Below are 16,586 nucleotides of genomic sequence, written 5' to 3' on the forward strand. Positions count from 1 at the left end.
TAAACTTGTATCTTATAATTTATTCTTTTGTAGATTAAAGATTATTTAGTAATTTTGTTGGATTGAAATTTATATTTTTATATAATTTAATGTTTGATAGAGTATTATTAATAATTTAAATAATAAAATATATGATTTTATTAAACAAATCATTAAACGGGTTAGTATTGAGGGTTCCTGATACGATTATTAAAAACTCGTTTAATAAACAGATCGGGTTAGTATTGAGGGTTCCTGATACAATTATTAAACAGGTCGTGTTTGAGTTGAACTGTTTAGTAGAATATCCTTAAATCGACATGACACGATTACGACCCGCGAATATGAATTGTCACCTCTATCATAAAATAGCAAACTATACGGGAAAAAAAAAAAAAAAAAAAAAAAAAAAAAATGATCCGGAAAGCCCAAGGGTAATTACAAACTGGGCCAAGCCCAAAACGACCAAAAAAACCAAACCCAGAACGAACCCAAAACAAATTGGATTTTGATCGAAGGTAATTAATTTTAAAAAAATAAATATAAATTGGAAGAGCAATTAGTATTTTAATTCACAGATAGAGAAAGTAGTTGAAAAAGGATAATAGATTGAGGGTGTTAGAAGGGATAAATAAAGTGGAATTGACCTAAATTTTATGTCTCAAACTTGAGATATATACTCAATTTTGACCAATACATGGAATGGTCTAAGAAAAGGGTACAACACACAAATTTTTAGAAAATGTTTCCCTCTTTCTCAATGCACCAAATAGTGAATCTTAAAAGAAAGGTGGTGACAAAATACCTAAAAAAAATTAGGTTACCATTTTTTCTTCTTTTTACAGGGAAGATTGGCACGTATTTAATACAAAATGAAATTCGTACTCTTAACCTCTTATTTAAAAGATGGAGATATCATCCAATTAAAACTGTGTTATATGTTGTAAACTTGAAGTTATAGATAGAGAGATTGACCAATTTGAAGCTAAAGAGGCAGCCCAAAACATTGACCATATATTGGAGATGATTAACGGCCAGCCGGTCCAGCTGGAGTTGCCATGGCGGCGGCGTCCTACATTTTTAGGACATGGACTCCCATCACATCTAAAAAGTATCTACATTTTAATTTGTTTTTTGAGACCGACATACATTGCAATTAGGAACACAGTATAGGACATATTTACATTTTTAAATGATTGGTAATTTGAGATCGATGGATGCTGTGGACATGATTTTGAAAGATATTGTTTAATACATAAAGACAAGATCGGGACGCATCTGACAAGATTAAAGTTTTTTTTTCTTAGTTAATACTCACTCATTCCCTCCAAAGACCCGACGAGAATAGTTTGTAAACATATTTCTTAAAGTTATTGGGGCACAGCTCATATTTAAAAATCAAATGGAGTAAGAGTATTAAAAGAAAATTTCAATCAAAACTCGATTGTGTATGTGTCTGTCTCTATATAGGCATAAATTAAATGTCTAATAAGAGGCTGAACCCAAATTTCATGGAAGAATTTATAGACCAAAAAAATTATTCATGAAGTTCTTTTCAACTAGATTACATCATATGCTGCTATTTGCATGGATAAAACTGAATATCTGTTGAACCGAGCTCGCTATATCTTCAGCTGTGTATCTCGCTTCACTAGAAACCTACACTAAGAGAGATATATAATAATTTCAGTATATATAAGAAGATAGAGACTTTAGATACATAAATATTTATATTTATATATATATATACACACAATGCTAGATTTGAAACAAAATGTGTTTATATATTTATACACCTAGCTTGACCGAAATGGAATTTTTTTTTTTTAAACGTAAGACCGAAATGGATTCTCTCCATTAATTTTTCTTTCAAAGCCATCATTCAGCAAGCCACTTTAATTAATTAAAAATATATCACATTATTACTTGTGCAACTATCTACATACATAACTAAATCATAACAAAAGTGATGGCTGAAATATGTTTGCATCGGTTGGACAATTGCTTAAACCGATAGACACCATTTTTCCTCCAAATATGTATAAGAAGTTATATATAGAGATATATGTATGGTGCATATATGTATTTTAATATATAAGAAACTATGTTTTATATATATATATATATATATATATAATTTTTTACTTATTATTATTTTTTTTTGGAAGGCTAAGCAAATTCACACAGTCAGGCCTCCACGTACTGAGACCCTACCTCCCCGTTGGAGAGGTGGGTTTGTTCAGCTAGGCTTTTACCTTGATATTGAAAGAATAGAGAACAGTTTGTTCAATTGTGGTTATGTTGGTATGAAGGACATCAAGCTGCAGATCTTGTAGCGCAGCTATGATCTTAATGAGTTGTCCTAGCCTTCTCCTCGACATGATCTTGATCATGGCATCAAACCCTAGCAGCTTCACCTCAACATCGGCCAAGCATGACTTGCTCTCAGCTGTTTCCTCTCGGAGTAGTCCCGGTTCGTAGTCGACCAGCTTGAGCTGGTGATGATCATTTGGAAGAGGCATTGAAGGAAAGATAGGTGATTGAAGCTGTTGGATTGGAAGAGAAGGGTCTCCCATAGGCCGTGGAGTGTCACCGTAGAGTCGCCGGCACTTCTGTGACTCGAGGCATTGGAGGAGTTGCTCTAGTTCTCTCACAAACTCGATTGCTCCTCCAATAATAGAAGCTTGATCTCCCTTAAATTTTCACAAACCAATTCAAATTTCAGTTACTTGGCGAAACGTGTATATTTTTGTGTGAAGAATCACACATTAGCATTGCTCTAAAAACACTCTTTTGTTCTCAAAAACTATATATTTAGAACTTACATGATTGAGAGTTTTGTAGAAAATTGTAACTTTTATGGGTTAAAAGAACATTTAGTCTTTATATTTATTTTAAAACTCTTACGTCTTTCTAAAATGATATATGTGAGTAGAGTTTAATATAATGATGTGAGTCGTGAGATTGACCCCACATCAATCTTCACTTACATAAAAACTGTTTTTAGATAATTGAACGGTTTTATTACATACCCTTTGGACATATGAGCTAGGCATGAGAGACCTCAAAACTTGAAGATGCTCATTCATTTGCTTTCTTCGATTTCTTTCAACTGCAATGTGAGTCATTCTCTGGCTCTCCACTTCCTCACTCGTCTTGATAGTTCGCGGTCTCTTTCTTTTGTTCTTTGCTTCTTTTACGGGTCCCTTCTGAAGGTTTTCGCCAAGAAACTGAAGTTGCACCGGAGTATTCTCCGACCCCCAAGCTTCTCCATCATCTTCTCTTTCACCTTCTTCTTCCACCACTCTTGCCTTCCCATCCAAGCTTTTTCCTTTAAACCTCCCTTCATTGTAACCAACAGTTTGTGCCACCACAAGAGACTCATCTTCCTGTAACTTATCATTCAAAACCGGAAACTTTAGGATCCCGGATTCTTCTTCAGCATGTTTGGTTTGATTTAAGGCCGACTTTGGATCAAAATCCGTGAATTGCATCACATCTGCAATGCTGCAGAAACCGGAAGATACATGTTGGTGCTGAGGATTGTCGAGCATGAAATCAACCATTTGATGGCTGTTTTCGCCGAATGTTTCACCAATTAGTGGCGTAGTTAGATGTTGATGATGATGGTGATCATCCAAAGTATAACACAGTCCCGGAAATGTTCCCGGCAAGGCGGTCTGCAATAATAAATTCAGGTTCAGATAGATCAACATAGTGATCATGTAATTGAATAGCATACAAACATTAGAAAATGATAGGTTTCTAGCTTATACGTACCGAGAAATGCTCTCCTTTGTCCATTACAATATGCACAAAGGCTTCTTCCAAAAACCCTAATGGAGCTCAATTCATGTATAGAAAATCCCTTGTGAAATTTTCTTGCTCGAGTCTCCAACTCCTGAAACAGTAACACACACACACACACATACATGAACATAAAAATTTAACAAGCAGTAACTCATAAGATTCTATTGAATCATCAAGATATGAAAAAACAGTTAGGCTTAGGATTATTGTATCTATGTATATAACCAGAACATCACTGTAAACGAAAGTAAGTAAGACGGAGAGTAAGTAAGACGGAGAGTCTCGTGCACTGTGTTAACCCTTCAACGTATGTATATAATAGCTATGAACATGTGTAAATTGCAACAACCACCTTCGAGAGAGTAAACAAGAAGATGAAGTGGGGGGTGTTGATGTATGGATTGAGAGGCATAGGTTACAACCATATATATATATATATATATATATATATATATATATATAGAAGTGATATCTCTCTAATAATGGGCCAGGGTTGCTTGTTATACCTAGTTTTGACTTCAAATAAATTTATTAGCAGCCACTTGCTGCGCGCAGAGAGAGAGAGAGAGAGAGAGAGAGAGAGAGAGAGAGGAGCCTGTGGATTAAATATTTGCATATCACAATTTCACCTCACTTTCACCACCTTTTATTAATGTGAATCACAAGCCAACACCGCTCATCCCTAACTTTACCACCACCTCTTTTCATGACAACTATAAATTTAAACGCGGACAATTCGAACTTTTAATTAATATACATTATAGAAATGAGATTGTATATAATTGATCTAGAGCCAGACTTGTCCAAATCTGTTCTTATTAAAATAAAATAAAAATTAAAATAATTAAAATAAGGTTCTGATTCATCAGCTCTATCATGCAACTGAAATTTAGACATCTGTTGGTCATGAAACTGAAATTTAATAAGAAAAATAAAGTAATTAAATTTCATGTCAATTTCGTAAAAATAAATTATTATTATTTTTTGAGTTCACAAAACTCCAAATGTTCTATATTTATCAAGCCTCTTAAAACATTGCAGAATTCATCAACCGACACTGTGCAATCGGAAAATTATTCTACGATGGTCCGAAGGGGTTGGAACTTCCAAGCTCTTCAATCGATTTGTACCATTATTATATACAAATATTTAGTTCACCTGTCATGGATGAAATCGATTTTAGCAGATTGGATTGTATAAGATTGTTAACAAAACTCAAATGGTCAACAAATAAGATTATTAGCAGATTGGATTGTCAAAAAAAAAAAAAAAAAAAAAAATTCGAATCAAGCAAAATTAAACACATCAAATTGATCCCCAAAAAATCATCTACATTATATAATTGTAACTAAAGTTATAATTCAAAAAGCGGAAAAGCCCAAGTGTGAAACAGAATACCATACACAGAATTGACGGACTCGAACTTCATAAATTCACATCATGATTCATGACTGGAAAGTGCATTTCCTGTTTTTTTCTTTTCATAAATAAAATCAGCCGAATAAATAGAAAGAGACAGATATTCTCGTGATAAATCTTCTCGTGATACCTCATATTCATCCCATTCAATCACAAATTTCATGAGCTTCTCATTCGCAGAGGATTGCAGTGTTCATCATCTCCCTATCCTCCCAACTCCTAAATGTATTAAGTTAAAAAGAAACAGAGAGGCGATGACCAAGATATAACGATTGCAGCAAAGAGAATGCCCCCGAACATTGGCCATGACTCCCAGGATAATTAATCAAGCGTTTCACTGGACCAATTTTTTCTCTTCTCCGCGTGAAGCATTAAATTTTTCCATGTTACCTAAATTTCGAAATAAGAACCCAGATGTGGTATTTGAGCTAGACCCAAATCATGCAGTGTATTCAAATGCCTGGGGAGGCTGAGGCTCCTCATCCACAGCCATTGCTGAGGCTGAGCTCTGTTGTCCAGTTGTCGAGCCACCAGCATTGGATACGGTAGATGAGGGTGCATCAGTGAGAGACAACACTTCAGGCTCAGTTGGACGCAAGTCTTTCAAGAGAACAAATCCTGAAGGTGCCAACTTCACCGGCACATATCTGCTTTCTTCCAGAAATTTAATGAATTTTTCCTGCACAGGAACCACCCTGGCAGGGTTAGTCAAAATTTCAAAAGACGGCTCGGGCTCTGTCTTCTTCTCTACTGGACTGTCAACCTGCCAAACAAAAAACACAAGAAAATGAAAAACAAAAGGACAGGAAGGAAAAACCAAAAAAAAAACGTGTAACTGACTCCCATCACTAGATCGAAAGGAACTGAGTGCAGCAATATGGCATGGTGACTTTAGAATAGATCTTGATTTTTTTCCCTTGGTCACAAATGAACTATGTATTATCAACACCGATTCCATGATGCTATTACACCTTTATGCATGGATACAAAGAAAAGTTCCCAAGTCATTTGCACTCTCAAAGTTCTAGGTCCATCATTAAGAGAACAAGCAATTATTGAAACTAAACTGATGTTTAAATGTGAGTGCATGAAAGAGGGGAGAGAGATGCTTAAGATTGTTGTCATGGATCATGTGAAGGAATTTTTCTAGTTTTCTTTAAAAACATTAAACACCCAAGGATATGATTTAGGCATCTTTGCAATAGAGAGGCAACATGTGATTGATATTTACCTGCATAGAGTCGCCATCCTTATCGGCTGACGATTTCCCTTTCCCCGTATTAGAGGCTACAGAAGCTGACTCTAACCCGGATGATTTTTCAGTAGTAGTCTTCTGATCTGCTGCTTCTTTCTTACTAGCCCTAGCCTTGGCCTTCGCGGAGGTTGATAAAACTGCAGTAGGAAGTTTAGAGGCTGATGTAGTGGTGGGAACAGTACTTGGTCGTGGATACTCAAACAGTGATGGTTTTGCATGGGACAAGAACTCGAATCTTGGAACTTTCAGGTCATAGTTCAGTCCAATAAAAGCTGTTGGCGAGAATGACAAACTAATGAAATAGATGAGGGGATACCAATACCAAAACTGGCTAAAAACAGCAAGGCCAACAACTGCAGTGATTTTATCATGCTTTGTCTTGGAAAGTAACTTTATTGTCACATTCCTTCCACCGGCGTCAAGAATTCCAGAGGCCAAAATTGCTCCCATCTTGCTCATGGTATCTTCATGCTTATCCAGAATTATTTTCTCCAACTCTCGCCTGAAATAAAAACAGACAATACAGTAAGCTAGAGAAAGATGATAAAAGAAGCAACAAGATAAATAAAAAATTTCTCTTAAAAGCATGGTACCTGAATGCTCCAACACGAGAATCACTAGCTTCACTAATCTGGACCATGACCATAGCCATTGCAATAAGAGCACCTTGTCGAACAAAATCAACTACATCTGAGGTCATAGGCTCTAGCAACGATATTGCTTCACTCAGACCACTACCAGCACAAGAAATGCCTACTGCCAAAGCCGCACCATACCGGACATGTGGGTTGTAAGATTCAGATAGCAGGGAAACAATGCGAGGGGTCTACAATTCAAAGGCAGTGAGATCAATGGCAATATACATAGCCAGAGAGAGAGAGAGAGAGAGAGAGAGAGAGAGACGTAAAAAGAAAAAGTGGAAAATAAAATAACTTAGATGCCAATTGAGTAACCCAAAGTAGCTAAAAATCATTATAGTTATTATAAAATCATGTACCAAAGTTTACAATCATGTGAAAATAACATCAAAGGAAATCTATTGATGACAACAGAACGCACATGACCATGGCATACTGCATATGACAAACACTTGAAAGAACCAGTAATTTAGGAGCTTCGAAGCAACAAAAATAGTGAAGGAAAATACCAACCTGTTCTGGTTCAGAATATAGGACAAATCCAAGGGCCAGAACAGCAGTCCGCCTGACATCATCACTCACATCTGATACAGCAAAGTGAAGCAGCTGGCGGATTGCCTTGTTGTTCGCCGTTCCACTGTACGCCAATGCCAAAGCATACATCCCACCGTAACGTAGTATAGGGTCTTGATCCCGAGTCATCTGCTCAATCAATGTGTCTGCTTCTTCTTCCCTCCCGTAGACTGTGAGGGCTATCCCCAGTGCCAAACCCCTGCAACAAGTAGTAACAAAATAAATATCAAGAACATAATAACAGAAGCTAAGACACTTGACGAAAGAGCCAACTTTACCTAATGATCTTCTCATGCTGTGTCTCGTGTGCATAAGCAAGCATTTCACTTGCTTTCTCACTTGCAGTTCCAACCATAAGTAAACCCATGCTAATACCAGCAGCTTCACCAGCAACAGCACTATCAGTATAAAGCACATTCTTTATGTCATCATAAACCTCTTCGTCAGCAGTTCCTAGAGCTGCCAAACCAAGTCCCAAACATGCACCATGCTGAATAACCTGTACCAATCAAGGTTTTCAAAATTATATCCGGTAATAGATATTCATGTGCATAAAGGCATCATTAAACTATAGAATGCAAGCACCTCAACATTGGTACTCCGTAGGCTATCACGAAGAAACTGTTTGATGCCCTCGCCATGGTTTGCATGAATCAAACCCAGAGCGTAGAGTGCACCACCTTCTGAGTATGGACTGCCACCACCACCGGATCCACTCTGTGGCAAGTAAGGAGCCATGAGTGATCTTCCCTGCTGCAGATGGCCTCTGTGAATAACACCTAGCCCTGCTGTTGCACTAAACTTAGCCCAATTTGTTGCCCTGCTCAGCCAGTCCTACAATTTTAAATAAACAACACAAGAAAATTATTACCTACCCAATAAAAGCCAAAAGATGAACAAAACGAATATGCTGCTGTGCAAAAACAAGGATAGTTTCAGAGATTGGAAGTGCATAAATGATTCACCAGATTCTCCCTGAGAAATGTATCCACTGTTGTTCCAGCATGCATAATCGCATTAGAATATATAGTTGCACTGTGGCACACACTATTTCTCATCTCAACAGACTGCTTTATTGTCTTAAGAATAAGAAGATCCGACCTAAATGTAAATTCACAACCATCAGCAGAAGAACTTTCTTCAGAATTTAAAGTAACTCCTATAAATAGAATTTGAGTCAGAAGTAGAGAAATTAGAATATGGCAAACAAATCAATTGCCTCACTTGTTATGACTGTATAGAAATTGTAGAGTCAACTGTATTGAAGTCTCTCCAGACAAAATTCCTTTGAGTTTTGTTAACCTCTCGGCATAGGTTGCTTCATTTGGATCCACTTCATGCACACCCCCATTAAAAGCTTGAGTTTCATTTGTCATTTGAACATCCTCTGATACAGTGGCATTTCCATTTTGATCAGTATCTGGCACAACGGATTCTTGCTGCACCGGTTGTGAAGGTTGAGTCTTGGGAATAGACAGCCGGTCTCTAACTTTCAACAGAAAAGCTTGGTGCTCATTTTCTACAAGGTCAAAAGCTATTTGAAATGCCAGCAGGGCATCTTCCTTATTTTCAGACCTAAGAAACTTTTCCAATATGCTCGCAACACCTTCTGCTTCATCCAAGAACATGAGGCACTGACAAATGCTCAAATAATCAGGAGACGGCAACTGTTGATATACTTTAACAAGAAGACGAAGCACCTGTCAAAAATTAGCAGAGGATAAATACATTGTGTGTATCCCAAATCACTATCTTCTCTTCCCAAAGAACTTGTGAAACAATCTCTAATTAACACACCCAGCAATTGTCAGAAATGAGCTAGACAGCAATGAAACCAGAATACAAACATTTGATCAGCGTTGTAACATAATCATATTTATGAGACCAGTAAACGAGGCTTGACTGTTCAACACTATAATATATATAATGTCATGTTTAGCTCCATTACAGATCTTTTTGTAAGTTTATTCCCATCCCTTTTTTCCTTCTCTCTCTCTCTCTCTCTCTCTCTCTCTATATATATATATATATATATATATATGTATATGTTCTTTTAATACCATCCTCAATTACATATTCTAAATAAGCTTAAATGTTTATAATTTCATTTCCAGCTCACCGCATTGTTTTAAGCTTCAACCATTATGGCTTGCTTGTAATTATTAATTAAACAGATATTTCATGGATTGATTTTCAATTTATCATCAGAATAATTCAATTCAGGCAGAAGAATCGAACATTAATGTACAAAAAAACATATATAAACCATTTTAATTCTCTACATTTAATCAACTAATCTACTTTATCACCTCATATTCAAAAACGAAATTACCTCACCCAACCAACCAAAAAAAAAAAACAAGGGGTTTCATTTCCTTACTCTATTTCATCACTTTGCAGTTTCTCCTACTTTCTTTGGAATATTTTATGGAAAAAAAAAAAAAAAAAAAAGGTTAAAATCAATTCATCTTTCAGGAGTCATTCCAATTCTAAAATTACGTTTGTATGTTTTTGCAAATTGCAGATCGAAAATCTCTCTACATGAGATTACAAATCATCCAATTAGCTACTGCATTATCATTTCTTTTTCTTTTTTGATGACCTGTAGACTTGAACGAGGAAACCAGAATTACAAGAGGTGATCATATTATTGGTGTTAAAGCAATATGTTTAAGAGAAAAAATTCTGTTTCAACTACAAGATTCCTGGGTGTTTTCATTATTATGAACAAAATGTACCAAAAGTAACAGCCAAAAGATTCGAGAGCTGTTTTCTCACAAGACACGTTTGACACAAAAAATATAGTACATGTGTCTTTTTTACCTCATGTCGATATTCTCTACGATTTACAAACAAATGAGAGATATGAATGCAATAGGATAGAGTGGCAGGAACAATATCACTCCTCGTAATTCCTTCCTCAAGCTTATCCAATCTTCGGCATTCAAGTGCCATTCCTATAGCTTGTTGATATCTTCCATCCATTATACACCTTAAGGGGAAAAAAATAAAAAGAAAGGAGCAATGGTAAGACAGAGAGGAGAGACACGTAATTAAGTAAAAGAGAAGAAATTTACGTACTTATCCAGCATCCTCTCAACAATGGCCTCCAACCTAGTATCCACCTTTGCTGCTTCATCACTTGACTCTGCCGCTTTAGTCTTGAGGCTTGCATATTCATCTATGGCTTTAGCTGAATGATAGAACAATGTGACAAAAATGATTAGTAAGTTTACACACTGCAAAATGTCTAAACATCCACAAGCTTCCAATAGTTAATGACCACCATAGATATGAAGCTTTACATGATCACACAATTACATTTACATTCAAAAGTTGATCTTGATTAATAACCCACAAAAAAAATGAGTTGATCTTGGTTTCTAAACTTTCTTAAGACTATCATTCACATTTAAGTGCTAAAAGGGAACCGATGCTGAAACACAAGCTAAATTTTAAATTCTAGAAGTAAATACATAATTTTTCAAGGAGAGAGGAAGAATCAAAGGTGAAAATTATACCAAGAAGAGTATGAACATAATCCGAATCCTCGGAAACGTCAAATAGTGGACCAGCACCGAGGGCATATGATAATGAGTCATTAAGTTCCCCCAAATAATAGAAAACCTGTAGATAGAAAAAGAGGAATCAATTTATAGAGACGACAAAGGCTTATAAAATTACATATCTCAAGCAATAATTTTTCAACTTTCATCTTCACATTTGATAAGTAGTCTGTTGTATTATTACCAATAATAAACAAGATCTGTTGACAAATTCTGGATGCAAATTTAAAAGAAATACTCAGATTGCAGAATTCAGTACTTCGCAGAAATACGCAAGATCAGATTGGAAGGTAAATGGTAAGTTCTCAAGCCTAATGAGATTCACGGTATCCACCCTCATTAAACAGCCACCAAAAGATGCACCAGATTACTCATGATATCAGAAGGGTGGCCACCCTTCATTACTTATTTGTGAATATAAATATGCTAATATATACATGTACATATGATGCATGTATATTTCTTTGAGTTTGTATATCATCACGTATATTTAAAGAAGTAATTAGAAATTTGCAACTTCCCTGTCCAGAAAAGGAATGCAGCAATCTCGTACCAGTTGAACACATCAGCTAGATCAACTGCTCATTGAACTAGCCTACTAGGTTATGTCACTATACTGCCAATTTGATGACCACAAGTAAACAAGTTGTGCTGGACCTCGGAACTAACGAAAGGTTGTGTTTTCCCGTGAAGGTTATGCCACCATTGCCAATTTGATGAGCACATGTATCAGATGTAAACAAGTTGTGCTGGCTATTTGGACCTCGGAACTAACGAAAGGTTGTGTTTTCCTGTGAAGGTGTTTGGCTGAGCACAGATGATTGCATTTTTGTTCTATGTATACCAACAATTGAAACCTGAGTATATTGTTTGCAATGGTATCTTTTACCATACTCTGAAGTTTTAAAATGTTCTCAAAAAGGATAACCATTTCCCACAAGAATTCACAAAATAAGGACTTGAAACTCTATGTAATCTCAACACTTTCACAATTATAAAATAATAATATTTTCCTAGACTTGAAATTCAATTTTTTTTTTTTTTTTTTTTTTTTTTTTTTAAGTAAAAAATTTGGACCATTTCTCGATTTGTGCGTAACTTGAAATTTAAAATTTTCAGACTACATTCTAATTATGAGATTTCGTTTTATTTAAAAAGCAAAGCATGTTTAGCATACTTAATGATTAACATAAAACAAAATCTCGTAATTAGAATGTAGTCTGAAAATTTTAAATTTCATGTCTAGAAAAATATTATTATTATATAATTGTGAAAGTGTTGAGGTTACATGGAGTTTCAAGTCCTTGTTATTTTGTGAATTTTTGTAAGAAGTGGTAATCCTTTTTGAGAACATTTTAAAACTTCAGAGTATGGTAAAAGGTAAACATGCATTTGAAATCTTCAGAGTATGCACTTGTTTAGATACATAAAGATTAACACCAAAAATCGAACAACATATTCCTTTCCATAGTAGCAGAGAAAAACTAAATTCAAGTACTGTCCTCGTCCCAATCTAGAAAATTGCAAAACCAAACAATTAAAAACTCATTAAATGCACGATTTTGTTAATTACTATTTGAGTAGACATCAGTTCAGGCTAAAGCAACCCCACATTATCATTGGTCGTCATATGGATTAGATCATCCAGCTTCTTTTTAAAGTGGAAAATGCTACCATACAAAATTCAATTAACCAAAAAACTACTTCCTTTAGTCCATTGAAGTAATAATTTTAATAATAATAAAAATAAAAACCCTTGAAAGCCACTTTTAGTAACTGAGCATAATTCTAATAATCTATGCAGAGGTTAAATCCACTTGAATAAGTTCAAAAAACTATTACCTTCCTATAGGAGATTTAGAGTCACCACTATTATGAGTCACCTCCATACCAACAAGAAAAGCACCAAATTCCTTCTCTAAACCTCCCAACCCCATAAAACTTGGAGAAGCAAAAGATATTATGGCCTTAACAATTTTACACAATGCATCCAATGCTTGGTTGACCCGGATTACCAGGAGAACCATATACATAAAACTGTTAGGCTGAAAAGTACCTTCCAGAGGAGAAGACCAACTCTTCTAAATCCTAGGTCCCAAAGGGTTTGCAAAAGAAATACCCAAAAGAAGGGTATTTTGCCTGGTCCAAAGGCCACCACAACTCCACACTTCCACAGGGAGCAAAAAACATGAAACTTGGATATTTTATTTAATTGGGTTTGAAATGTTTCCAAATAAAATGATCATTACCCAATGTGGTCCCCATTAATCAAGGGTAATGGATTGGACACAAGACCTAACCTTGGCACTTTTTGCACAAAGTTGCTGCGCTAAGGATTCAAAAATCAACAACATCATGCTTGATAGTCTAAACAAATTACACTGCACCAGGCAATGACCCCTAGTTCTAACAAATATTAGCTTATTTTTCTCCATCTTCCTTGCAACCCAAATGAGCAGAAAAACCACAATTATGGGAAAATGTTTTCTAAATGTAAGAAAAATAAGCAATCACATGAAATAAGAGGACACTAGCACAAATTAAAAGTAAAGGAGGAAAAAAAAAAAAAACGAAGCAAGTTATGACCTTTGAGACGAGCAATGCAGCCAGTTGTCTTTGGTCAAACTCTTCATCTTCATATAAGCTCTCTCTGGATGAAAAAATATATATATAAATCACAAACATTCATCTCTAATTTAAAAATCTTAAACTGAACAAATTATAGTTCCTAAAACATGAGCACAGGTATTCCAGTAACACCATATTTTTTATGAATGATAAATACCAACATATTGCAAGCTTACTACTCAACTAGCCACTAAGACAATAAAATTGCATAAGAATAACCAAACATACTTAACACTGAAACGTTAAAGGGAGAAAAAGATAAAAAGCAAAAAACTTATACAACAAGCTGGCTATAGTAAAATGCATGATCAATAAGCAAACAACGAGAAAAACCTGGGGCTCAGAATCATCAAGCAAGAATAAGTTGAAATTTCAGGAAAAATTTTGTGCGCAAAGAATATGTAACAGTGAACTCATGTGGCAGATAAATAATGCAGCTAAGACAAAACAAAATTATATGGTATATTTCATTAATTATGTTAACAGTTCATAAGTTATTGGCAACACTTAATATTTGTAAATGATTCATGTAATACTAAAACACAACACACATTTGCTAGATTAAAAATCAGAACGTTAATCAACTCTAAGAAAATAGATAACTCAATGAAATTATCAATTGAAACACCACCACAATTCTGATAAAGATGTCCGAGTCAATCTTCATAGCATAAATAATATATATATATATAACATTCACCTCAAGAAGAACCATGATAATTAAAAGATGTAATCAAATCAACACCAACGCATATGTTACACCTTAAAAACAGCATTATTCTTGGATAGCTAAACAAGGAACAGTTTCAGCTTATCAAACTGTGGGCATAACTAGGAGCTTCTCAAAATATAATAAATAAACAAAGCATGTATTCTAACCTAATTCAAGGAAACAAATTAAACACACTAAAGACAAATACAGAACAACAACTGCAACACAAGTTATGCATATAATTAGATTTACTAGGTTCTACCTTGAAATCAATCGAGTCTTTCACATTTCTCTTCTTCTAAAATTTTGCTTTTTAGTCCTCTTACCTACTACATCGATTTCAACAAGTTTTAATACTTTGAGGTAATGCCTTGCCTCCCCCATGAGAAAAGAAAACATTCATCCTATTCTACTCTTTAATTATGTCAACCAACATTAATTGTTAGAGCTCATTTTTTTTAGCCAAAATTGCTTTCCTACAAATATTTGAAAAAATTGGGGATTTTTCAAAATTCCACCAAATTTTCAATTTAACTAGGTTAGACTCATATCCGTGCAAGGTACACCAAGCAAATGGAGAGAAAGCAAATTTAGAAGCTGCCAGATTTAGTAAGTTCAAAATAAACATATCCAAATTTTAATCCTTGCCCACACACAGCCCAGACCCTAAAAATTCAACTTCTTTAGCACAAAAGAGTTGAACTTCACCATAGAATCTCCTCATAACAAAGATCCTTCAATTTCTATCTTTCCCAAGACACCAGATAAGGCATGCACAGCTCTTCTCTAAAACCCTTTTGCATCTGTTGATTGTACTCACTCATAATTTCTTAACAACACAAGGAATAAGCTAAATGAAACCCAAAAGAATGCAGATAGAAACTTGCACTCAACCAGCCAAGTACGTAACAAATTCAACTTTGTCAATTCGTTGGAACCCAAAAAGACATTTAAAAATAATCTAAAGATTCAATAATCAATATGTTTACTTTTCCTCAATTTTCTCAGTAACCAAACAGAGGGTTAACTAAAAAAATAGAATCTTGCACTCAACAGCCAAGTACGTAACCAATTCAACTTTGTTGGTTCGTTGGAATGCAAAAAAGCTTTAAAATAATATAAAGATTCAATATGTTTACTTTGTATACTTTTCCTCAACTTTCTTAGTAACCAAACAGAGAATTTCATGGGACGAACAAATCAGGAATAATCAAAACTCAAGAACCACAATTCCATCGATATACATAATTACATATATACGTATATCTATATAAAAATATTTATATATATAATCAGCAAAAGATATAGAGAAAAGGAGTTGGATTGGAATACATGATGGGTACGCTTGTGGAGATCTCGGGCCAGAAATAGTCAACGAAGGCATTGAGATTGGAGAGTGCGTGGAGCTTCAACAACGGATGGGTCTCGTTCAGCATCGCCAAGAGGCCTCCCGCCGAGCTCACCATAGTTGCCATGGCCGTTGCAGCAGCGCCGATTCGAAGAAACAAGGGTTAGGGTTTGGCTGTTAGATCTTCGTTAGACTAGGTTAGGGTTGGGTTTTTGAAGACGAAGAAAACGGAAAGGAAGAGCAGAAGACTACAGAGAGAGAGGGGGCTATTTGTATTTGATTGTGTGCTACAGATGTTTTTCTTGCGGATGCAGCAAGTGAAACTCAGCTAGGACTTTCCCTTTTTTTTTCTTTCTTTTTTCTTTGTTTCCTACGACTCTTAAATTTATTTTATTATTTAGTATCTATTTATTATACCTTGTATTTATTATTTATTTTTAAAACTTATGTTTAGTGGAGAAACTCAATATTGCAATAGCGTTAAAAAAAATATATTGCAATATCTATTTTCTTTAGTAATGTAATTTATTTTGATGCACCCTTGAGCAAAATCATTTCTCTATAAGTAGCCAATAAATTTTTTTTTTTTTTTTTTTTTTTTTTTACTTATTTGCCATAAAATAATAAATTGTTTTTGATTTATTCTTGAAAATATCAA

At 35.0% G+C, this 16,586-nt stretch overlaps 2 protein-coding genes across 3 annotated transcripts; both read right to left on the reverse strand.

Moving 5' to 3' along the window:
• Positions 1-1,366: 1,366 nt before the first annotated feature.
• LOC132274854 (transcription factor FAMA-like) lies at positions 1,367-4,219 on the reverse strand. 2 transcript variants are annotated; one of them, XM_059776198.1, is made up of 4 exons: positions 3,760-4,219; positions 3,012-3,659; positions 2,235-2,672; positions 1,367-1,643 (listed from the first exon to the last, which is right to left on the reverse strand). In XM_059776198.1, the coding sequence occupies exons 1-4, from the start codon at positions 3,781-3,783 to the stop codon at positions 1,602-1,604; spliced, it is 1,152 nt and encodes a 383-aa protein (XP_059632181.1). In that variant the 5' UTR covers positions 3,784-4,219; the 3' UTR covers positions 1,367-1,601. The 2 variants fall into 2 exon arrangements, with proteins under 2 accessions (XP_059632181.1, XP_059632180.1); XM_059776197.1 differs by having other exon boundaries at positions 1,368-1,638.
• Positions 4,220-5,075: 856 nt separating this feature from the next.
• On the reverse strand, positions 5,076-16,302 carry LOC132274855 (26S proteasome non-ATPase regulatory subunit 1 homolog A-like). The gene is made up of 13 exons (XM_059776199.1): positions 15,913-16,302; positions 13,827-13,890; positions 11,196-11,301; positions 10,756-10,867; positions 10,498-10,666; positions 8,899-9,374; positions 8,640-8,775; positions 8,260-8,508; positions 7,953-8,173; positions 7,615-7,873; positions 7,057-7,289; positions 6,440-6,965; positions 5,076-5,971 (listed from the first exon to the last, which is right to left on the reverse strand). Exons 1-13 carry the CDS (start codon positions 16,053-16,055, stop codon positions 5,648-5,650), a joined length of 3,018 nt encoding a protein of 1,005 aa, XP_059632182.1. The 5' UTR covers positions 16,056-16,302; the 3' UTR covers positions 5,076-5,647.
• Positions 16,303-16,586: the final 284 nt, after the last annotated feature.

Source organism: Cornus florida, unplaced genomic scaffold (genome assembly GCF_030987335.1).
Source record: "Cornus florida cultivar Cherokee Brave unplaced genomic scaffold, ASM3098733v1 CherokeeBrave_3.0.0_Hap2_Chr09, whole genome shotgun sequence".
Classification (NCBI taxonomy): Eukaryota; Viridiplantae; Streptophyta; class Magnoliopsida; order Cornales; family Cornaceae; genus Cornus; species Cornus florida.

Excerpts from the sequence above, each read along its gene's own strand:
- LOC132274854 (XM_059776197.1), bottom strand. The coding sequence starts at position 3,783 with ATGGACAAAGGAGAGCATTTCTCG. Across the intron at positions 3,660-3,759 it reads ACAAAGGAGAGCATTTCTCG|ACCGCCTTGCCGGGAACATT; the intron begins GTACGTATAAGC and ends TTATTATTGCAG. Across the intron at positions 1,639-2,234 it reads TCTATTCTTTCAATATCAAG|GTTTCTAGTGAAGCGAGATA; the intron begins GTAAAAGCCTAG and ends CTCTTAGTGTAG.
- LOC132274855 (XM_059776199.1), bottom strand. The coding sequence starts at position 16,055 with ATGGCAACTATGGTGAGCTCGGCGGGAGGCCTCTTGGCGATGCTGAAC. Across the intron at positions 10,868-11,195 it reads TTATGTTCATACTCTTCTTG|CTAAAGCCATAGATGAATAT; the intron begins GTATAATTTTCA and ends TCTATCATTCAG. Across the intron at positions 8,174-8,259 it reads TACGGAGTACCAATGTTGAG|GTTATTCAGCATGGTGCATG; the intron begins GTGCTTGCATTC and ends TGATTGGTACAG.